Here is a 25115-nt window from a genome sequence, read left to right on the forward strand (position 1 = left end):
GCATATAAAGCCTCTTCGGAAAAGGGAAGCAGTAGTTTCTGCTTAGCTGCAAAATTTCTCCCTAACAGCCCTGCTGGATGCCCCTCCTGCAGCTTTCTGCGGGGAGCTAATGGTGACTGAAAGAGCTCAGCGCGTCCTATGCATGCCTCGGGCTGCAGCTCGCCCCGCGCGACGGCCACAGGGCGCCTCGGGCGGCAGCTCGCCCTGCGACCCGTCGCCAAGGGCTGGCGGCTGCAGGCGCGGAGGCCGCCCGGTCCGGGGCAGCCCGCTCGCCGCTGTGGCGAGGACAGGCGGGAGCTGCCCGCCGCCGCCTCCAGCCCGCGCAGGTCACGGAGCGGGGGAGGCGGCGCCCCCGCGCGCGCCGTAACGGCTGCGGGGTGGGGGTGGGAGCGATTCGCCGGGGCGGGGCAGCCGTTAGGCGCGGCCATTTTGAACGCCCGAAGCCGGCGGCCAGGCGGTGGAGGCGGGCGGCCGTCCCTGGAGCGGCAGCCAATAGGCGCCACGTGGCGCGGCGTAGGGCGGGCGGCGACGGTTGGGATCCCAGGGAAACGGCCTGCCGCGGAGCAGCGCGGCGGCGGCGGCGGGCTTCGGAGGAGGGCGTGGGAGGTTAGCACTCAGCCTGGCGGCGCGCCGCAGCGGCTGGCGGGCTGCGGTCGGGGCGCGGTGCGGTGTCCAGAGGAGGAAGCGGGGAGGGGATGGTGGCTCTTGCGCGGTCGGGGCTGTGCTGGACACGGCCGCGATGGAGAGGTGAGGAGGAGGCCGGCGGCCGCGCTGGGAGCGCGCCGAGGCTGGTGGAGGCGCGGCGGGGGGCACTGGGGTGCGTGGGAGGAAGGGACCGTCTCTCCCCGCTGCCTGCGCTTGCAGCGAATAAGGCACCTCCCCGCCCCTGTACTGGTTTGATGTTGTGCTTTGTTAGGGAACCGGAGCACTGAAGTAGTTCTCTGAGTTGATTCTAGGTAGTGGCAGTATTCAGTGGGTGCAGCGTTGCAAAATGCTATTTATTGTTTCCAAGTATAGCCAGAGTTGTTTATTCTTATGTGTTAAGTGGATACTGTATATGCTTGCATATAGTGATTGTGCAGGTCAAATGAGAAGTGTGATTTATGCCTACAGACCAGGAGGTATTTGAGGAAGCATATGAGCAGAGAAGAAGCAGGTAGTGGTGCTTCACAGAATACATGCCTGTCTTGCAGCTCAGATGTTAGGACAAAGTCTTTGTCTCCATTGTCAGTAGTCTTGTATGAATTTCTCTTTATTTCAGCCTATGAATGCACCCACTTTTTTTTTATTTTTTTTTTAATCCCTGTAAACTTTTAGCATTCTGAAAACTTACAGCATGGAATTGGATTTCCCAGTTTGGCCGTGTACTTTCTTTCTCTTCAGTCTACCACTCGCTAGTTTCATCTGATATTCCTTTGCTTCTGTACTGAAAGAGATAGCAAATAATTGTTGCTGGGATCCATTCTCTAAGGCAGTCAAGATTTTATACAATTCTGTTATATTCACTTTCATGCTAAAGAGCCCTAATTTATGTAGTTGTTGTTGGAAGTTGCTGTGGAAGATGGAAGTTACTATATGTCTTCGAGGTTTGCCCTCTCTTTTACCCTCAAATGTATTAAACTTGAATGCTAGGGTCAGGCAGAAAGTATGCAAAACCAAAAATATTTAGGGAAAAGTTTTATTATGAGAATTCAGACTTTTGATTGCAGCAATGGAGAAGCTGGCAAGTAGTTTTGAGGCTGTAAAATGGTATTTGGAGTAGTCCTTTGTACTGATTGGTGCTGGGTCAGGGAGTAGGCTTCTAAGAAATCTGCAGACACTGTATGTTTAAAAAATGTTTTAAGAGGCGCCTTTACACCTGTTAGTGCTGGAACCATGGGCATATTCTCTTGGATATGCACATTTGTTTAGGAGAATAAAATGTAGCGTTTCTCTTTTTTACATGTTGAGCTGTACTTACACAGGTATAGAACATCGCAAGATGTCAGCATTACTTTTTATGTTGAAGACATTGAGTTACACGTGTATAGCCATGCATTCTCATGTTTTGGATATGTGTGTTGAATTCAAGTTATGTTACTAAATCAGTTGCATATGGGAAAAATTTATATATTTTTTTTCTCCATTTTAGAGAGAGTTATATGACATAATAAAAATGATTGACTCAGTCAAAGTAAGAAGACAGTGCATGCTGGATTTCTACTCTCATTATGAACATCTATGTGCTGTTCAAGGCTCAGTCCCCCTGAAAGCTGTGAAAGCCAATCTGAATGAGGGTGCTCTTGATCTAACTGTAGATCGCATCAAAGCTGCTGAGTGGGCACCACTTCTAAGTGCTATCAGGCATAATAAGACCCTGACTTCTATTGCAATAAGAAGTTTTCATCAGCAGGGTCTTGGAGAATCAGGTTTGTAGTGATGACTCTTAAACTCTTTGCATAAACCTTGTGAGTGATTGAATGTATGGAGGGGGGAATTATAATGGCCAAGTAATTCTTTCTATTTAAGAATGGCAGCAAAAGAAAGAGGTGTGTCTATGATTGCTTTAAAATCAATATGGACTAGATGTCACTGCTCTTTGTTTCTGTTGTTTACTAGGTGTTGAAAGGTATAAAACTTACTTTAGAAGGAGAATTCCAGCAATTCGATCAAAAGACTTGACTGGTCAACTATGCAAAGCTGTCAAAGGCTATCTGAGTACATCAGATGTACTAAAAAACTTGGAACTGCAGGGGCTGCTTCTGAGAGAGAGAGATCTAATACTTTTAACAAAGGTGAGAATGCACTGATATACAGTTAGATGAAGCTCTATTAGAAACTAGAGAAGTAGAAATTTATTTTATACACAGTTGTTGCAAATGGGGATGTGCCTATTTTGAAAGATTTCTTTATATTGTCCTGTGAATGAACCATTCTGCTGAGACATCTAGTGTAACCTAATGTTTAATCAAAGTTGATTAACTTTCTTTTGCTCTGATTCATCAAGGCTTATAGGATGGTTCTTTCAGCGTCTCCAATTCTGTGGAGGTGGTTGGCCCGTGTAACTTAGGCCTGTGACTGGCATTACCATGCAGGGTATTGACAGAAGAAAAGCTGCCAGGCACCAAGAAGATAATTTTGAAGAGCTACTTCTATTGGAGCTACTCTGGTTTGCTCATGAATAGCTTCTAGGCAATGAGGTGGCTGCTTGTTTTTTTCAGGCTCAGGTCCCTCATGTGCAAAACAAAGTAACTGCTTCACTGCTTTAGGCCCTTCTGTACTGAAAGAGATAGCAAATCCTTCTTTTGGGGAGCACAAAGTGTTTGTATTGAGCAGTTTGGGTGTCTTGGTGTCTTTTCTATTGGTATGTTGTTTTTGCTTTTTGCAACAGCAAAGCAAAATTTTGGAAACATAAATATTATTTTGCAGGGGTTGGCCAAAACTTCATCTCTAGAGAGTGTCTCCCTAGCCCACTGTCCGATTGGAGATGGAGGATTAGAAAGTAAGTTTCAATACAAAAGAAAAATAACTGGTCTTGTGAGGTGATTGATAAAGGCATAAATATACTGCTCCTCTCTTTTTTGATACTTTAAGTCAGTAAAACTGGATTTTTTTTTGTATTTCCATTCCCATTTTAAATTTGTTCACTCTGATTAAAGATAACCATCTTCGTTTTATTTTACTTTACAGTATTCGAAGACCTGAATTTGTTTACCTGATGCTAGAAAACAAATAATATTACTTTGTTTTAGGTAAAAGTATAATCAACATTATTAAGTAGTATATCTGAGGTTTAAATTAACTTTTTCTTGATTTGTTCATGTTTACCCAAGTAAAATAAGACATGTTCTAGCTAGTTCAGATGGTCTTCACTAAATACCCTAGAAATATTTCATCTTTTGAAGTTACAATGGTTAGACATATTTGAGATAAACTTTGTTTTTCAACACTGACCCTTTTCAAAGGGTTTACCTATTAAAGCTAGTTCAGTTTCTTAATATACCAGTGGGAAAGTGGGTGTTCTGGTGATCTGGCCATTTAGTGTATGTATATAACAAATACTTTTGTTCCCTTTAGCAATCTGTCAGAGTGTGAAGAATTCGGCTAGTATCAGATACATAAATTTCACAGGCTGTAGCCTTACCTGGCGAGGGGCAGAACATATGGCAAATGTTTTAAAGGTAACTTAACCATAAATGTTTACAAACAGTTAAATCTGAAAGCATGATTGTTGTATTTGGCTTGTAAACAAATAGAGCTTTTCTAGTAATAATTTGATAATAAAAGCAATACTATACCATATACTGTTTTTGATATGAAATCTCTTAAAGAAAAAGATAGTCTTTAACAAAGCTACACTAGTGGTCTGCCTGCCGTGCTTCCTCCCCTATCCAAATTTCTGAAATGCCTGAATGTTCCTGAATTCCTGAAAATTGTATTTTCATGGTGAGAAATCTCTACCACATGAACGCTAAATGCTGAGCCAGTTTTAATGTAATAATTTTCATAAACCTCAAAGTGAACATTGTTAAGACTATTTAGACTGAATTGTTTGATATTGCGATGGATTCAAGTATCATCATGTATTACATATGCAGTAATAAAGGAAGATTTTTTTTTTGTGATTACTGAGAAGAAATATACAGACTGTATAACTAGTGTACATAAGGGTGTTTTATTTTCTTTTGGAGGGGTATAATAGGGCTGAATTCAAGAAGTACTGTAATCTGGAAATATGTTCTCTTATGCCTTGTAAAATAGCTCTCTGTAACTTAAAATGTAGTAGGATTACTACATCTGCCATGAATAAATAAGTTTTCATTATTTTTAAATGGCAGTGAATGTGAAAGCCCACTTTTTTTGTTATTGTTACATTTTTTTCCTGTGGCTTGGTGAACTTAGAAATAATTACCTGCAGTATTGAGCGTTCAATTTTCTTTCCTTTGCTTTCAGATTCTAATTATGGCCTTAAAAATCTGACATCTGTGTTTTGGGGAGAGCTTCTTTCATCCATCACACACACAATTTTCAAAATGTCTTAACTATTCTTAAGTATTAAAATAATGGAGTTGAATTTGAAGTATAGAGATACTACAGTAATTACCTGACTAGTAAGCTTGTGACTAGTACAATATAAATGTGTTATCCTAACAAATACTAAAGTTAGTCTGCATGAAAGCACATTCATAGTGTGCTGTTCCTATTGAAGATACGTTGAAAATATTTAACTGAGAAAAACAAGCTAGTAAGATAATTAGAATTTTCTAGATATATTTAGTAATTTGTATTGTGAATTCAGAGATCAGAAGCGTGAGTTAACTGCAGTGTTCAGGAATGACTGGTACTTCTTGAACTCAGAAGTGGTATAGCTGAGTCCTTTTCATATCAACACTTAGCTATTGAACATTAATTATAAACAAAAATTACCCATGATTGTCTTGTCATCCATAATATTGGCTTTCTTTTGCGCTTGATTATAACTTTTTTCTTTGCAAAGCACCAGGCAATGAAAAGACATAATGAAGCTTGGGCTGAAAGCCTACGATACAGAAGACCTGACCTGGACTGCATGACAGGCTTGAGGCGCATTACTTTCAACTGCAACATGCTTGTTGGAGATAGAGGAGCCAGTGCCTTTGCAGAATGCCTAGGAGAGGACCTGTGGTTGAAAGGTATTGTGAAACACTGATTCTGAGATGCAGTAGAGGCAGGCAGAAAACCTGCAATTGGTGATTATAGTAAATGTAGCCAAACGAGTAATTCAGCTTTTAACTAGCAAAGAATAAGGTGATTCTTCTTCTTTTTTTTTTTTTTTTTTTTTTTTAAAAAGAACAAATTTCCTCTCTTATCTGAGTAGTCAAAGTGCCCAAGAAACCTCTAGTATTCTGGATTATAGTAGAGTATGTAGGTATTAGATGTCTCTAATCTTGGTGATAGGAGTCATCAAACACTTACCTACTGAAATTCTTTTAAGGTTTGTCTGAACTGGCTGTACAGGTAACATGGATATTAGGCGTGCTTAACATGGGGGGGAAAAAGGGCCAAAAGCCACGAGAGTACCATTTTTATGGCAATTGAATAATGTATTTGTGTGTGCTAGAAATGATCTGCTAGAAGCACTGATTCAGGCTTTTCAGACTTAGGTTGTTTGTTTATGTGTTAGGCTACTTTGGACAGCTCTATTAATTGGTATCTAGCAATATTACGTCTAGTAGTGATACTCAAAAACAGTGATTTAACTGTGTTTTGATGTTCCTTCCTTTGTAGTTGCTCAATAGTTAATTTTCACCTGTGAAAGTAATATGTATCAACATTAAGAAATTTAAGAGCTTTAGATCATTGTACATACAAACATTGTAATCTATACCATTGGTTTTGCTGTAGCACTGCCTCATCCATTCTGTGAAATGGTGTTGTTAACAGAGATGGATTCATTATAGTAGAGACTGACTATGTCTTATGCCACTGATTTTTTTTTTTCTTTTTTTCAACTCCTTAAAACATTTTAGCACTTGATTTGCAGCAGTGTGGAATATCCAATGAAGGAGCAAAGTCATTGTTTGATGCTCTGCAAGCTAATAGAACATTAGTGGTACTTGATGTAAGAAAAAACCCTTTAATTGGTATGTATCCATATCTACTTCTGTGCTCATCTCTGTGGATTTTTTCAGTAACTCTTGTAGAGCAGGGAAATACACTGCTTTTAAGGAAAACAGGCAATAGTATTTTGCTAAGTATTATAACAAGCGTGTGGGGAAGAGGGCAGGTAATGTATACCAGTTATTCAGTGATCTGTATATTTGTGTAAATACAAGTCTCATACAGGAAATTCTTAATACAATATCCTTAATTCTAGATCATGTCTTGATGAAAAACATTATTGAAAGAGTTCTTATGAATGGAAATAGTACCAATTCAGAGGTATGCATTAAACATTTAGTAGTAATTTTTTGTTGTTTTTGTAGTTGGCATTGCATGCATTATTTGTTCAGAATGGATGTAACATGATTATTCTGGTTATGAGCATTTTAAAGCATTTTAAAAGAACCTATAAAAGGAAAAACTTCAGCACTAGCTGCAGCAAGAGCTATGTTGCCTTGGACATTTTGTATGCTTTGTTATGTAATTTAAGGTGCTTTTTAGATGGTTAATATTGGAAAGAATAGTCTTGAATAACTTGAGTAACTATAGTACACATTTCCATTTCTGTCTGATATTCTGTAGAGAGTTTATAGTAACTTACATACACTGAATATCTGAAACACTTATGATTGGACACACTGTTTAAATACTGAGCCTCCTGTCCTAGCTTAAAAATCTGATTCTATTCCCAAAGGAGTTAGCAAGCAGATGAGTACTCATTTACTCTTGCTTTTTGACAGCTGCAACAATCTTGTTCCTGACCTTATTGGTGCTTTGGCTCTGAAAAGGCTTGAAAGTCAGAGTTGTGACTGTATAGGGAGTAGATTCTAAATGAGAAGTTTGTGTGTAGAATTCTGTGGAAATTAGTACAGTTCCCCTCTTCAACCTGTTAAAGACCTTCTGGAGAAACCTGAGGTTTGTTTTGAAAGAGTACTTATTCTCCTTGGCAGATGGAATTGGCATCTGCACAATGATGCAGGGACTCCATGAATATAGCATCTGCCTGAAGAAAATGTAGCTCAAGATGAATGGAAAGTTGAACTGTGAAAAGAGGCAACTCTTAGAATTTCCATGTACTAAGAGTTCATTCAACTTAAGACCCTTGGTTCTGTATTAATCAAGGTGGTAGATAATCAGTATTGTCAGTAAGACTTAGATAATCTTGCATATCTGAAAGACACTGACACCAGTTGTGTAAATTCCATGGTTATATTTAGATAGGAAATGCATTAAAGCGTGATGCTTTAGAAGGAGAACTTAGGCTTTTGAATGGCCCCATAGTAAGTCATTGCATGTACAGAAGATTATGTCTCAGTAATTGTACATTAGAAATTATGTGGTAGCCATCACCTGCTTACTGAATACCATTCACAGTGGCCCTTCTATTCAGTTCTGCGTAAGAAGTGGTTGTTTTTCATTACTTTGCATTGAACTTTCAAGTCTGCAAGAAGGACTGTTCACTACTAATTGATATCATTAAACATAGGAAACTTTCCAATAAATTTAAAGGATAGCTAAGACAAGACTTCTGTACTGTACTAGCAGCACTTTGTAGCTCTAGTGTAATAGACTAATTGTACACATGATTAGGCATGTTAGATGATAACAGTTTGTATAGTTTCTTTGAGAGACTGAATAGCTTAAAGGAAAAATCCACTGAAGATGTCTGTAGTACAGGTTTTCCCCCATTGTTGCTGCTCAAGAACCTAAGACAGTGTTGAGAAATGACTGCTTGCTATCCTTATACTGTATAACAGCGGTAGGTAACTAGGTAACAAATATGTTATTGGTTTAACCCAGTATAGCTGCTCTTTTGTATATGTAGTGAAACCAAATTAAGGTATTTTGGCCTTGAAAAAGTTTTACAGTTTATTTCACTCTTCATCTAAGGATTTTTTTGTAGTTGAAGATGACAGTTTTCTCAGGAGCTAGATCAAGTTGTAGACCCAGCAAAACTCATCCTGGAATAATTGAAGTCCAGGTTTATCATAGGCAAGAAAAGTATTTTTATAAATTTGGACTGAAGTTGGTTAGTTGATTAGCACAGTAACTGCATCGTGCTTAGCTTTCCTCATACGTTAAGTGGAGCCTGGGAATAACTTTGTCATACTATTCCTAGTACTCTGATATGGGGTTTAGAGTTGTCTGAGACAAGCTTTGCATTAATCTCAACTGCATTTTCGTCTAACTCTGTTTCTTGGGTGATTTTAATAGTAGACTTTCTGCTAATTCTCATTTGATACACACTAAAATCCAAGTGATAGCGTAACTTAAGAGTGTCTGCCTGGAAGGATAATAAAATTTTTTAGAGAAGGAAAAGAGAACTGTTACCATAAGAAAATGAATTCTGAAGCACAGCAATTGCACTTAATTATCACTATCTCTTGATTTTAGCTTGGATGCTTTTACTGTGTAAGGATGAATTTTCATTAGAAGCAGTGAAAATTACACTTAATTTTTGGTATTTATTGTTAATATAAAATCGTGTCAGGGAAGCTTTTACTCTAGAGAACTTTGACCTGAGCCGTTCATTCTTAGCAAGCCAGCTTTCTGTAGAGAATGAACAGTGAGAGCCAGAGCTTCCTTTCTTATAGGGTTAATGCCATTTTTTGTTACTATAAAAGGAGAAGTTTTGCTCAGGAGACGGGAAAAATTGGATGGGGTGTTATAGGAGTGTTCTGGGAACACTTGTTGATAGTATGGCACTCAAACTTTTATTGAATTTGTGGTTGAATTGTGGCTTTGGAATTTTTTTTTCCTTTGGATTTTTACAGTTTAAGTTGTCTGTTAATGGCAGTGGTTTCTGTATTTGACAAAGAAAACTGGTCTTAAATGAGCCTTCTGCAGGTGATGGCCTTCTGAAATATCAGTTATTAAAATAACGTGTCTGTCTTTTTCTAAAAATAATACTCAAAGTTCCAGTATAAGTGGCTGACTTCTCCATCTTCAAAGGATGCTTTGAAAGCTAGACCAAAGAAAAGAACTATTGTCCTAGGAAGTGGTCGAAAAGGAAAAGCTACTATTCGTATTGGTAATATAGTTTTTATTTTGTCTGAATATAGTAAGTTTTATTTACAAAACAATTCTTCAGTATTAAACTTACATTACAAAAATATATGATGTGTTTAAATGTCAGTGTTTCACAAAATACTCTTCTGCTTCTAAGAAAATTCCATTGATTCTTAATGCTTCTTCTAGCATCAGTGGTTTCAATAGCAAATTTGATCTTGTTTTGAGTTTTTAGATATGTGTCTGGGAAAACTAGAATTTGCTGAATAAAGTATGTTGAAGAATTGCATATACTTTTTCCAAGGGTATCCTCCCCATAACTGTTCACTTCTAGGAAGTTTGATGGTAAGGAGTTGTCTGTTTTTTCTGATGTTGCAGCCTTCCTGTAGCAGATTGTCCTCTGCCAGAACAAACAGGCATGAATTTTTATTAATGCACAAAATGTTCTAAGATTTCTTTACTTCATGTAAACTTATTATAAATAGTATATTTTAGTTACAAATACTCAAGATATCCATGTTATTTAAACACTGATAACTAATACACAATTTTCAAAACATTATTAAAATCTCACCATAATACATTGGTTATCTTTCCTCTTTGCTTTAGTTATCTGGAAGCAGAGAGGTAAGCATAAATCAAATTTACATCTGTTTGCACAAATAAATTGTGGGTAATGGAAAAAGAAAAATATCTGACTTGGAGATTAAAAAAAAGAAGGAGAGGAATCAGGAAGTAAAAATTCTCAGGTAAACAGGATAAAGAACAAACTGAAATATGAACTCTCATTCCCACAGTTACGCCTTTCTACAGATTACAAAATTGGTTTTGTTCTCAGAGAAGCAATAAACTGAGTTCTCATTTATTAACTGTATGAAATATCAGATGAACAATTAGTCTCTGGGCTTGCTAGTTTTTGAGTAGAGTGAGCATCTGCCTTAGGTGTTCATCCGGAACCTATATTAGGTATTAGTGTGTGGCTTAAAAGACTGGACTAGTGAACATAACATTTCCTTACTATTCTTTTTAAGTGAGGATCTTTCTGGTGTTCTGTAGAAGCAATCAATATGAATACCAGTAACTGTCAAGTGTCTTTGTCAGTTACAGAACCAACCTTATTCACATTAAGGCCACTAGAGGGCAATTTGAAGTGCATAAGTGGCTTGATTTTCTGTGCAAGATACCTAAGCTCCCACTGTAGACACCTGATTTAGGAAATTAGTAATATGAATAAATTTCTCTAGCTACAAAACTTTGCTTCTGTGTTGAATAACACTTCTAGTTAGACCACCCTGACATAAGACAAGTATTTAAGCTTGTAATTGCAAACGGGTGAACTGGCTGTCCCTGTTCTTCAAGAAGCAAAATAAATGTTAGCTCTTGAACAATCTAGCAAAACTGAATTGAAAGGTGGATTTCCTACAGTTGTTTTTGTTATATAGGCGATCTTACTTATGAACTGTCAACTATGACTGTATATGTAAATAACTGTTCCTGCTAATACAGGATTAACATCTAAAAAGTCTATGAGTCCTGGGAAAAAAAATCCATCTGTGAAAGACAGTTATTCACCAAAACCACTACCACCAGGTACAAAAGGCTTCCTTCCTTGGCGCACAGCGGAACGTGCAAAGAGATGCAGGTGAACTTTTCATAGTAAAGGAAAAATATTAAAGCATGAAAATTGCATGACAGAGCATGGTGTTATTTTTTTTAAGTATGTGTTTAAAAGTTTCATACAGAATTCTGTATTGCACCCATAACTGTTTATATAATTGGCTTGAGGTGGATGGTACCTGGATTAATTACAGCAAATCTTAAATATATACATCAAGATACAGTTTCATGGCCATATGAATATCCAGTTGTTCCTAAAAGGAAATCTTACTTGTTTGTTCTTTCATTACTGATAATGCATCGTAGTTGAAGATGTAGTCTGGCTTTCAAAGTTTGTAATATATGTAACTTGTAATACTGGCAACCAGTTTGAAATGTCTGGGTGTTCTTTCCTTCTCTTCTGCCCCGTGCTTCTACTAGAGATTCCTATGATTGTCTAAGTTCTGTGAAATAAAGCATTATTATAACTTTCAAGCATTACAAGATTGACTTTTATAATCATACTTTCCTTTGAATAAAGCTGTTAACTCTCTTATTTTCCTTAGACATTAACCTCTAATTTGAAGCTATATAAATTAAAATATTTAAACAAAAGTTATATACTGCTCTATATCTTCCAAACTTTTTCAAAAATACTGAGCACCAAATTCTCCTATGGACTTTAGTTCATAATAATTAACTAAGGAAAATGCTTACTGAAGTGTTAGCATTAGTATCCAGGAATGTTGTCTTAGTTTTTGATTTTGTAGGAGTGCTAGCAGAATGGAGTGAAAGTGCAGTGGATGTTTAAGGTATATGGGAAGGGATAATGAAGTGTCTGGTACTATCTTAAATCTAACTGCTTTGCTTAGTCTAGGATCTTCTGTCTGGAAATTGAAGTAGCAATGCTGACATATTATAGACTTTTTTTTTTTTTTTTTTTTTCCGTAGGGGGTCTTTGGTAGATAATACTCAAGAGTTACCAGTGAAGATTCAGGTATTATCTCTCTTGTACTGTTGAGAAAATGATGGTTTATTTGGTAGATGGAAGCCTAAAGAGATGCAAATATAACAAAAGGAATTTTCCTGTCTAAAAGTTTGGGTTTGTATGATTGAAAGGTTAAAACTGGAGCATGCATTTAAAGTATGTGTTCCTCATGGAAGTATAAAATAACAGTTTACTTCAGTATTTAGTTGGAACTTCTCAGATTCCCTATCCTGTGTTGCTGTCTCTTGGTTTCCTAGCCTTAGGAAGAATCCGGGGTTCAGTTTGAGCATGGTCCTTCCAGAGATAGTACATAGAATTAACAGCTTTCTTCTATGAAGTGTTCCATTCTTCTCTTTTCTGTCTCTACTTTTTGTGTTTCTGAATTAAATATTTGTGTTTGTGAATTGCTTTTGTGAACCCAGCTGCATGAACAAGACCTGTTTTTCGCCCTTATCTTCCCATTGCATCCTCTTACCCTCCACCCCACCAAACAAATGGAGAAAATGAAACAAACAAATTGGAGAAGTGTGTTAGTGTGTGCTGGTAAATTAAACTGGCTCACAGAAGGATGTAATGGTTCCTGGTGCCAGCAAAATGAGGGAGAAACAGAGGGGGCTATGGTGGGGTGAAAGAAGAATTTGAGAATAAGGTAGTAAACCTTGCCCGTTTTTGGTAACAGTGAGCTGCTTTGGAATCACAACTTTGGAGAGAAAATAGAACTTGCAGAGAGGCTACCAGTGGTACACACCAATACATTTTTATATTGTATTATGCATAGGTATTTCTAAATTGCATAGCTTGATGTGCTGTGTATATGGCATAAAGAACTTTGGGAGAGTATGTGTCTAAGTGAAGATTTTGGTAGTACTTAATCTTTGGTCTTACTGCATAGTTCAATGCTCGGGGTGTGTTTTTAATTTTTTTTTTCCCTAATGTCTTTAGACAGATATTCCTGTAAAAGTGACAGTAGAAAGTGCTGCTACTTCTGAAACTGAGGAGACAGAAGAATCTGATATTATCCATCATCCTGACTTGACAAAGTCATTAGATAAAATTAATTTAACAAAGTATAAACAATTTCAGGTAAGAAGCATATTTTGTGGCTTAAACTTCATAAAGAGGAATGATATACTTTATGTTGTATGTGGGGTTTTGTTTTGGTTTTCCAAAAAATCCTGGCTAAGGTGGTAACCAGTCAAGGAAAAAGATTTGTGAGTGACTTTTTAATTATTCTGCATTATGTCACATATATTTCCATTCAAAAAGATAATCAGGTATGTACCAAATTTCCAAACTGAGTAGTTCCAATGAAGATGTGTACACTATGAGAATTTTATTGAAATGAGGTACATAATCAGGAAGAACTTCACTTAATGCACCCAGTTGCAATATGTATAATTTGTCCGTTTGTCTTGAGTCATGATTCATGAATCTTTTGATCAATGTTTATTGTTTCTAGCATTTCCTTCAAGTAATCCCTTTATAAATGCATTTTAGTGTTATTTCTAAGAGCTGAAATAGCTTAATGATTGTTGTGTAAAAATGCTTAAATAATTAGCAGTGCTTTGAAGCTCTATTTTATAATTGAGCTCTCTGACAGTCGTCTTTTTTTCCTATATTTTTTATTATTTCTTCTATTCCTTTGACAGATCTAAAAAAAAGAAAAAAAAAAAAAAAAAAAAAAAAGGAAAAGTAGTACTGAGATTGGTTTCCCTTCCTTTCATTAGGATATTCCCTGTGAAAACATTTGCAGCAATAGTCAAAGGGTGTGTTTTGGTGGCTCAGTTAACACTACTGAGGTAATCTAACAGTATTATAAGATGACTCCCTCGGGCAGGAAGACTGGGTTGTGTCTGAAGTGTTAGGATCTGAAAGTTTTTCTGGAGAAGCTATGTTGACCAGATAACTGGAGGTCTTATTTTAAGAATTACTTATTTTTGCTTTGGGGGTGATTGTTTTAGAGCACTGATTGCACTGTTTGTGTGTATAAATACAAGGACCGTAGAGCTACTTTTATGTAAGCTAGAATAGGTTTTAAACTTGGCATTGTTGCAGAATTATATATAATGGGAGTAGGATGGCTCAAAGTTACTGCAGAAGATAGAATGACTGTACAGATCCAAACAGTAGACAACTGCATGCCTCTTGGCTGGCTAATGTATGTCTTTTCTTAGATCTACCGTTTTTCTCTTTAGAGATCTTGTGCAGGCGTATTTTCAAGGCATTTCATGTACCTTAAATTTCAAGTTCTGTAGTGGCTGTGTTCTTTGTAGGTCGTTTCATATTGCTGGTAATGTGAAATATGTTGGCATTGTGCTGTGCAGTGGCTTCAGCCCTTTCGTCAAGAGCTGCATTATATTTGAAATCATAGAAATCCATGTCGTGCGTATTTTGTCCAAAACATCTATGCAGGAAGTACTGTGCTTTCAGGAAACATTTGGTGTTTTTATTCTTGATGTTTGAAGCGGGAGAGTGGGATATGACCTTTTTGATACACTACAGAAGCAGACGGAAACCATATTTTATGTTTTGGAAAGGTGGCCACATCAACCTAAGTTGTCAGTGCAGCTGTAGTTCTATGGTGCAGTTAGATCTGGTTAGCTTTTTTTTTTTTTTTTTTTTTGTTTCAGCCTAGTGAAATGAATCTGATGCTTTCTGTATATCTTTGGATTAGCTGCACTCATACAAGAGTGACTGAAAGGAAGGGATGAATTTGTGCCTCATGGGAGGAAAATCATAAGTTTTAGGAGCATACCTCCAAATTGCTTCCATATTTTCTGTCCTTGTAAAGGTTCAGACTTAACTGATCTAATTACATTAAGTACTTAATACTGGAGAGCTTTACTGTAGTACTATTTTATGAATCTGAAAAAACAAAATATTTTTTTAAGCCATGGTTGTAAATCTGACTTTTTAAGCAGTCTTGAACTGTTTGTTTCTTTGCCTCTACCACTCTTTTTGTCATGTTGATTAAAAAAAAAAAAAAAAAAAAAAAAAGTATGGCTTTACATTATGGCAGAACCAAATGAACGAATTCTCATCATTGAAAGATGAGGTCTATTTTCCACCTTCTTCTCCCCCGTCTTTTGTGCTTTCTATTTCTTTCTTCATACTTTCCTTATATTCTTTTTTCCATATGTATCCAGTGATAAAGCAAGTTGATTCACCTTGACTGTGTGACAAAAAATATTATTTTTTCCGCTTAATTTCTTAGCCCTTGTAATGATTCAAATTAGCTCAGGTAGTTGGGTGAGTTCCAGAACTGGAGCAACTGGCAAGTGGCAGGACTGTATTGCTGAGAAAATGAGGGGAAGCAGAGGAGAGCCTCCTTAGTTGTGCTGATTAGGCTCAGGTACTGTCATTGAACAGCTCTTACTGCACTTCAGTTTGGGTGGGGAACTGGCTTGAGGAATTGATCTAGCTGAAAAATAATCCAATGTATTTACCTGGAGCAGGCTTTGGCATAAACTTTCATTGGAATGGGACAACCTGCTGTATCAGAACAATGATGGGACTTCAGAGTAGGAATAAACAGCAAAAGCTGGGAACTCTTTAATCAGCCACTGTACTGAAAAAGATCCGTCCATATACTGCTTCGTATGACTGAAGGAACAGATTTTTTATTATAGCTTGCAAACCACTGAGAACTCCTTCGTAGCCTTCTGCCCAAAAGGAAACTTAAAGCTTAATGCTCACTAAAACAATATTAGTTGTTTTCGTTTAAAACGGTGTATATATCCTTTGACTAACTGAAAAGTCCATTTCTGCTTGAATGGAAAAATAAGAGCAGATACATTTGTTCCTCCCACTAGACAGAATCTGAAGCATCTAAATTGCTTCTGGCTAAGAATGTAGCTGAGGAGGTTTCCAGAGTGTATAAATGGAACAAACATATAAACCATGGACTTCAACCTCAAAATATTTAGCAGGTTAACTTGTTCTAAATATTAATGTTATGTGAATTACTTAAAAGTAGTGATTGCCCTATAATTAAAAGATGGTATAATCTAGTAGATAGTTGCATTTTTCTAATTAAGCTATATATTCTGTAATTTTAGAATATATATTCTAAATTATAAATTTTTTATGTAAATTATATGTATATTCTAAAATTGTAGAATCTACAATTGAATTAGAAAAATGCAGCTAGTTGGGAAAGGCTATAGATGTTTCTGATACTTCATCTTCTTAAAGGTTGTGATCACTCTTTCTGGACTGCTTTGCTGGGAGTGAACCATGAAAGGCTCAGATTTGTAGCCTGTATGTGGGTATAACTCCCCGTAATTCATTCTAGTAAAACTTTTCTGCATGAAGATTTCAAGATTGGGTGAACTAGTGAATTTCTTGGTATCAAGTGAAAGAATGAAATTTAAGTATGTATCTGATCATAAGGCAAGTTGGTTCACTTTGCCACTATGGCAAAAATACTATTTTTCCAGTTTATTTTTCAGCCCTTGTAATGATTCCAATTAGTTTATATAATTGAGTGAGTTCCAGAACTGGAAGGCAAGTGGCAGAAGTATATAATACATATATTGTAGTTTAGTGGTGACAGACAGGTTTGCACTGATACAGGGCCTCCTCCTTTAATGTGTAGGCTTCATATTATTGCTTTTGAAGAGATGCAGCTAAGTGTGTTTGTAATTTTTTTTTTGTGAAGTCATTATTAACTATTGAGTAATACCTACATCTACTGTGTGATGAATCAAAATTAAGAAAACCCCAAATTTTGTTTTCACTTAGAAAAAAAAATTCTTGATAATTTAACTGTTTTCTAAGCCTTTGCCCTTCAGAAAAAAATTTAGCAACTTGGAAAAAGAGGTAAGTGCTGTCATCTTCAGAATTTTCTGAATTTTTTCTACAACAAAAATTGTAGAATTACAGTTTTTAAACTATAGTTAAAAAAACCTAAAGACTTAAACACACACACACACATACACATATATATAAATATATATGCTATAATTGATACTGTAGGAATTCTTGTGATTCCTGATATCTGTGCCTGATCTTTGCAAGTTGAATTATAGGATTCCAGTGTATATGTTAAGATATGAACATAGAACATTATGGTTGCTACCTTCTTTGCTATGCTTCTGCCTCTATGAAAGAGGTTGCAGCTCCTATTTTTTTCCACACATTCTGAGACAGATTGTAGTAAAACTTATGGTGTCTGTTGAGAGCTCTTCTTGGAGATTCCTCCTCCCCTCTCCTCTGTGTCCTCTGAAGTGATTTTGTTAAGGTATTTTTGTTAGATACTGATAAATCTTTTTCTCCAAATGTTGTCTTAGAAATACTGTTTTCCTAAAACTTGTAACTTCTAGGAGTCCTTCTGCTTTTATGTTCGAGTAATAAAGGCACTATTGTAGCCTTCTAGTTCCAGGGTTAACTTGGTTGATGCTAGTCTAGGGATCTTAAGAGTGTGCTTCCTTGGACAATGGAGACACGCTCTTAATGTTCACTCTTGAGTGGTTGTCACTGGAATGCAATATTTGTAATATTTTAGAACCTGCATCTTCTGAATCATGCAAATGTCTGTCTCCAACATCCTACAAGAACTGTGAGGACTCATTTCGCATTTATAGAAGGATTATTTTTACTATTCATTCTGTTGCATGCTGATCTTCAGTTAATTGTTTGTATGAAGTGCAGTATGTTCTCTTGAATAAGCTTTTGATAATGAAGACAGATTTTGAGTGCTGTTTGGATCTTTGCTCCTTGGAAAAGCAGTGTCTGGTTTAGTGTTACATGTTTGTGCCTGTGTAAAAGGTATGTAGATAAATGAAGAACCTTTATATACTGTGAACTCATATAGGTTACTCTTTTTGAAAAAAACAAAGCAGCTCTATGATGTTAGCAGTTTTTCTCCTTTGGAAGCAGAAGACTTTACTGAAGCATTTAAAGAATTCCCATCTGTTCCGCACTTCAGACACTATATAATTAAAGATGATACTTCTCTGCCATGATAGGAAAAGACTTGATGATCAGTTATCAAATCCTGACTACTGTTCACTGAAACTGAGGAATTCACTAGTTAAAAGGAAAAACCAAAATAGAAGTGAAGGCCTCTCATGTATAAGACTAAAATATGTTTGCCAGATGATTTGATTTTTGATCAAATAAAAATAAAGCTGCTTCTAAAGCTGCTTAGCTCATTCCAAGATCTTGGGATCTAGAAACTTATTTCCTCTGACTGAAAAACTAACTGAAACCAGTGAAAAAGTATTACTTTTATGGTTTAGAATTGCTATACTCCTATTCTTGCAATAAGGAATAAAATCATGGGTGAAGAATAAATTCTGAAAACTTTAAGTATGAGCTTTTACTTTCCTTTTTATGAGTTCAGCATGATAGTTTGAGTAGTCATATTTAGTTTTAAAATGACATTTGAAAGGGGTGGAAAAGAAAGAGGAGGTAGACAGTAATATACATTCCTGATAGTAATATCATAGTCATAAGAGAATTTGTACTATAGTCTTACAGTAACACATTTGCAGTACGGTAATAGAAAAGTCAATCACACTCATGTCCACTGCTCTGTGCTAGTTTTTTTCTTTTTGCATGGCAGAGGTATGTATTGGTAGATCTGAGTTATGTATTTGTGTGGAGGATATATTATTGCTTGGAATTTTGTGTGTTAATAATTGGATGTGTTGACTTCAAATGTGTATAATGTTGCACATTAGTCTGACATTGAGAATAATTTTCTGTTTTATGATAGTTGGAACTGGAAGAATGCCTACTCAAATTAAAGGAAGAAAGAAGAGCCAGAGTAAAGGCAGAGGAACGGCTAATGGAGGTAATGATAGTTAAGTATTAATCATCTTTAATTTTAAGGATGCACAAACTATCCACTTGTTTAATTATGACTAGTTATTGATACACTCTAAACTGATAGTTTCCAGAGTTTCAGTTCAAAGTCACAGTGATCACTTACTAGCCTAATGTCAATGTTGAAATCAGCATTTAGTAACGTGTTTGTTTTCCTGATTTCCTGCCATTGGTTCTATTCCAGAGCCTTGACCCCCATGTTTAGCTACTCTTTTCAAATTGTTTCATTCATTCAGTGTATTAGTTATAACCCAGGGCATCTTGACTGTTTTCTAGAGGAAGTGATTAATTCTGCTTGTAATTTGCAGCAAATGGATTACTCCTTGAGGTCTTCCACCTTTGTTGTTGTATGAGCAGTTTGCTCATATAAAAGCTGTTTGGTTAAGCCAAGTATGGTAACATTCACGATAATCCCTTTTATTTTTAACTTGAGTTAATGTTGGTGACATGAAGAGACCCTTCTGAATCAAGAGTCATTAGTAAGCAGAATTTCTTATAACAGAGTTCAGCATAAGTAAGTGTAAGTGAGTGGATCTGAGTTTTTAAGTGTGATCTGCATAATGAATGAATGAAAGTGGTGGTACCCCTTGAAACTTGAACAACAAATAGTGCCGCCTGACATCTGGGTTAGAGCAAATGTGTATCCAAATAGGATACCTGGAATAAATACTTCAGCCTGACCATCCTTCTGTAATGTGAACTATGTCAGCGGGCTCTGCTAGATTTGTGTTGTTTGAAGACTTCGTTGCTTTTCAGTCTAAATACCCCTGCAAAAAAATCTTTGTGCTGGACTGTTTGGGCATAGTACCATGCCTGAGGGGAAAGGATGAACTAAGTATCAGTGATCTCTAAACCTGTTGCTTTTAGTGGTGCTGGTTTAACAACTAAGATTGCGCAGATCTGTAATTTTTCAGGTCTTACCTCATAAAAGATGGAAAAGGAAAGCCTGTGGTATGGCAGTGATTGCACAGCTGTAAACTTAAATGGACATCTGAGTTAATGCTTCACTTGAACACAAAACCTTGTATATCCTACCATTACTGTTCAGCTTTCAGATGATGATGTTGATGTTGATTCAGTGTGAAGAAAAGTGGGATCACTTTAAACTTCTCATTTTGGAGATGCACAGACCAGGAAAGAGATAATTATCTGCATGAGCTCTGAAATGATGGGCTGAACGTAAGGGGGACACTGGCCTTTATTGAATGTTCCCCCCAAAAAAACCCCAGAAAGTACTTTGGCCTTAATGTGTTAAATAAGTGCAGAATAACATGGCTTAAAAGCTAACTTTGCTTGCGCTTACTCTGCAGCGTAAAGACTAAACACAATGCTGAAGCGGCAGTTTTGAATACCTCAAACGAATGCCTAAGGTAGCATAGAATAGCAGCTGTGGACAAACCTACAGAGAGATCTGTTTTATAGCAGACTGAGTATTTCTGGTTCAGGAAGCTCTATACCACTTATGTGGGGTTTTCTCTTTGCAGTACTGCATGTAGCCTGCAATGCAAAGGTCTCTTTGTTTTGAATTGAAAATGATGGAAATGGCTTTTAACTTTTTTTTTATTTATTTATTTATTTTTTTTTAATAGTTGGAAATTGAAAACGCAAGGTTGAGGAACCTAAACATCTCTCTGTCTGAGGTTCTTCATGCACAGTCAGTAACCAACATGATTTTGGAAGATGAAGGTGTTCTAGGCAGCATTGAGAACTCTTTCCAAAAGTTTCATGCTTTTTTAGATCTCCTTAAAGATGCTGGGTAGGTTGTTGCTTTATTATTTTAATTTTACCTTTTCTGATGCCTTTTTCCAAAACTGTCCTCACTAGGTTATGTGCTGCCCCACAGAATCTCTAGGAATGTACTGGCAACAAACAAAGGAAGAGAAATTAATTTTTTTATTTGCTATTTAGTTTTCTCTCAGCAAAAAAGCATACCCACACACACTCAAGCTGAGTTTATATATTTATATATTGCCAATGGGAAATATCTCCAGAAAGCCCTTTTCAGAAGAAAGTTTTAATAAAAACATCTTTGCTCAGACTTTATTGATCGTCTGAGGTTCTTACTGTTCCCTTTGTAAGAAGAGCTTAGTTGAACTGGTTTCGGAAAGCGTGCACCGTTTTTCTTTCCATGGCTCCCTTTTAATAACTGAAGTACGTAATGATAGACGAGATGAATCTGGCCTCTCTACAGAAATTTTAGATGACTCGTTATATTTTGAAATTCTCTAGGCTGCAGTGCATCTTATTTGCCTTCCCTTGCTTCCTCACCTGCCCCCTGCTTCCAATTATAAAAATTAATGTAGAGCTCACCCAGAGAAAGTGTTCTAATTCCATGCAAATCAATTGGTGAAGTTGCCATTACTTTCAGGGTGAATTTCAAGCTTTGAAGGAAGGGAAGAATGTTTTTTTTTTTGCTACATCAAGAACAAATATTTCAGATAGACCCTACATCTATTCATGACAGTAGAGAGTTGCTCTGAAAGTTAGGTAATTGCAAGAATTGGTTCTCAAAAAGATTCTGTGTAATGTGATGCCACCAGTTGATGGCTGTGACCTTTTCAGTTCCTGCTGGTCTTTAGGGTAACAAACCCCAAGTGGCATGTTTGGCCAGCTTCTAAGCTGCTAAGCAAAACAGCCTGTCTGTATTGTGAAGTGTATAAATGGATTTGGTTACTGGAGACTATGCCGGTTTGGGGAGGCATGCACCAATCTTCTGCTTGAGTGATACAGCTTTATACTTTGTTTTGCCTGAAAGGGAGTCTGCTTGCCAGAACTCTGCTGTGCGATCAATACTAACTGGAAGAACTTCATTACTTGCCCCAGTAACACTGACTGAAGACTGACAGTTTTGAACCTGCAGGCTAATTTGGGCAGAAGTTGCTGAACAGCATTAGCCACTTATTTTCATCTTTGTTAAGCTATATTGGGCTTCATGAAAATAATAGAAAGGGGGAAATGAAAGCTTCAGGCTTTTTTTTTCCCCCCTTTTTTCCTTCTTGTTTTGAATGCTTAGATCTTTCATATGGGTAAGAATTTTTCTTGTCACTTTCTTCTAAACTTTTGTTTTGCAGACTTGGGCAACTTGCTGCATTAGCTGGCATAGACCAGTCAGATTTTGGTCTATTGGGGCATCCACAAATGAATTCTACTCTTACTAAACCTGCTAAGATGCTAAAGGAGAAGTCATTTGAAGAAGAAAGACAAGAACATACCCAGAATAGTAAAGTAAGTCTATAGAGGGAATGCTATTGGCAGTGTTGAGGCTGTTTAACATACTTTTCAATTGTTATCCCCTCCCCCTCAACAAAAAGTCATGATTAGCAAATGATCTATGAAATTGTCATAGTCTTTTATTCTGTGTGCATATGTATATTTATAGAGGCTGTAGTAATTAAAAATATTAATGCAAATCTTTTCAAGTGATAACTGTTTCAAGCAGAAGCCATACCATCTTGTAATGCATTTTAAGAAGTGGTGGTGGTAATTACGTTGTTTATTATTCTTAAATACTAAGTTCCCATATTGGTATGCCTTAGTTAATAATCTTGACTACTTTTTAGACACTTAAACAATGTATACTGGATTTTAGTATCTTTAAAATCTGATAGTGGAGGGTAGTACTAATGCCCATTGAAACCCTGGAATTGTCTGTTGAGTAATGTCAGTCTTGTGACATTAGGTCCTAATAGACAGACTTCTAGGGAGGGTACACCTTGAATTTCAGGCCACAGAAATTTTCCAAATCAGATAAAATTGTCAAGCTAAGACTCATTCTGCATTCTGGCATGTTTCTGACATCCATGGTCTTCCCTATTAAGTGTTTCAAATTCTTCAAGAACACAGTTAAAAAACCTTTTTACTATAATGGTTTTGAAGTTCACTATGTGGAAAGCAAGCGGTAGGTCCGTAATTTGAATCAGATTAAAACTGTTTGAAATAATAGAGTAATTGTCATCACAGGTGTAGGTTTTTTAAGGTCATTGTCATTAAGCTTAAAACAATACTTTAATCTGATGAAGCTCTTTTATTTTATACTGTGACTTCAACTTGCTTAAGAAGCTTGTTTGATTCATTTTTTTTTCCTAACTCGAATAGGCCTAGGGGAAGCCTGAATTCAAAGTGCTTAAGTATACCTTTATGTGGAAGAGTGGAAAAGTTTCAACATACACAGTACTCTTAGTTGTCTCCTAGTATTGCATAATTTTTGTGGATTCTGTTAGCAGCTAAGAACTGTGCTATAAGATTGTATTGGAAACACACTATTGTGAAGGCAGAGCAAACATACTGAATTTTAAATAATTCAGAAGTCATTCAGAGGAAATGTAGTTCTGTTTTGGCTGCTTCAGTATAAGATATATCTCTGTAGCATAAATAATGAGATACATGTGAAACTAATATGCCTACTGTATGTCATTAGCACCCTAGCAACCTTCTGAAACTTTCTGGCTTAGGTTAAAAAAAAAGTTTGATCTTTAGTATGTTTGTGTCTTGTATAAATTAAAGAGTTTGTTTTAGTTTATAGGTTTAGCGTATCATTTTTGGAGTACTGTTTTTTGCTGTTTCTTTTTTATTCCTCCTCACCCTTCCTCTGGTTGTGCTAATATATTAACTAGAATCTCTTTTTCCAGAATGGAAGTAGAGACATCCAAGTTTCTTTTCCTGGCACGCTTCAGTCCCAGGTGGTTGTGAATAATCCCTTCTCAGCTCACAGAGAAACACAAGAATTTCAGGTTGTTGTGCAAGAGCAGCCAGGCTCTTGGAAGGAAAGTGAATCTCAAACAACTAGCCAAAACAAGGAAGATAACCCCCAAAACAGCACCCCAGTGTTTCCTGAGAGAAAAGTCAAACAAAACGAACATGCGAAAGGACATCACTCAGCTAGACAATCAGTTACTAGTCCTCATTCATTTTCTACTTCCAGTGTGAATCTCAAAAGTAATGGTAGCAAAAAGTCCAGCTGTACTTCTGGTGAAAAAAATAGAAGTTCCTCTTCAAAGAAATACATCCATAGAGCAAATGAAACTGCAATTGTAAGTGTTGTATCAAGAGGAGACCAAAGTAGACTGCAGACAGCAGACCTTTCTGGAACTGATACTGTAGGATCTGGATCTGAAATACAAGAGAGTATTCATTCTGTGACCAGCACTTGAAATGATTCTGAAATGTTTGGACTGTTTATACTTCTAAGATTAAAAATAAACTTTGGATGCCTTAGTAAACTCATGAATTTCTGTGAAGAAATGTAGATTTTGAAAATATCTAAAGCATTCTTCCATTCTGTTCAGTGTTCATGTTCCATGTTTGTATCACTTGTCACTGGGTTTTTTGAAACAGAAATGAATGATGTACTAGTAGAATAGTACCCCTCAGTTTGTACTATATACAAAAGGTTCCTGGGATATGAATTTTACTGTGTATCACAGATTTCATTATAAACAGCTTTTAGCTAATAAAATTAATTTGAATACAAATTATGATTTGTATTTCAAGTGTGTTGTAGTAGAAATGAAACAGTGGTTTTAGCCATTGAGGGATATTTGCCCTACTAGTGTGTGTATATGTAGTCCCCAATAGTATTGGAAGTTACAGATATGAAAATGAGTCCAACATCTCTTAGTGATCTATCTAAATACAGCCCTTATTGTTGTAATTACTAATGATAGCACCACAAAGATTAGAAATCTCATCTGAGAAGCTGGAAAGCTCTGGAGCTCATTTAGTCCAACTCCCCTCTCAAAGCAGGTCTAATTCAGTCAGGTGGCTCTCAACCCAGAGAAATGTGAGAGCATAAAACCTAAGAGAATGTCATTATACTGAAACTCCTGGGGTGTGCTCCTTGTTCATTGCTTTTGCACAGGCAGCAGACTTGCAGCTTCTGAACTATGGTATAAAGCAGCATACATCTTGATTGCCAAATGTGTCACAGGAAGGCAGACTGTTTTGCACCAGGAATAACAACAAGGCGCGCCTGAATGCGGTCTTAGGGCAAGGGGAGAGGAAAAGCAGCATCTTTCTTTGTGTGTTTGTACACTTGCCTAATTGCTGAGAGAAGGCAATTTGTGCAGAGCTT

General features: G+C 36.8%; 1 protein-coding gene across 1 annotated transcript; it reads left to right on the forward strand.

Moving 5' to 3' along the window:
* Nucleotides 1-717: 717 nt before the first annotated feature.
* On the forward strand, nt 718-24669 carry CEP78 (centrosomal protein 78). Its single transcript, XM_062599409.1, has 16 exons — nt 718-747; nt 2132-2408; nt 2599-2774; nt 3409-3481; nt 4057-4160; nt 5477-5651; nt 6489-6602; nt 6836-6900; nt 9538-9652; nt 11137-11272; nt 12178-12223; nt 13157-13297; nt 18936-19013; nt 20635-20801; nt 22117-22270; nt 23674-24669. Exons 2-16 carry the CDS (start codon nt 2156-2158, stop codon nt 24193-24195), a joined length of 2319 nt encoding a protein of 772 aa, XP_062455393.1. The 5' UTR covers nt 718-747; nt 2132-2155; the 3' UTR covers nt 24196-24669.
* The last annotated feature ends 446 nt before the right edge of the window (nt 24670-25115 follow it).

The sequence above is a fragment of the Rhea pennata genome, chromosome Z (genome assembly GCF_028389875.1).
Source record: "Rhea pennata isolate bPtePen1 chromosome Z, bPtePen1.pri, whole genome shotgun sequence".
NCBI lineage: Eukaryota > Metazoa > Chordata > Aves > Rheiformes > Rheidae > Rhea > Rhea pennata.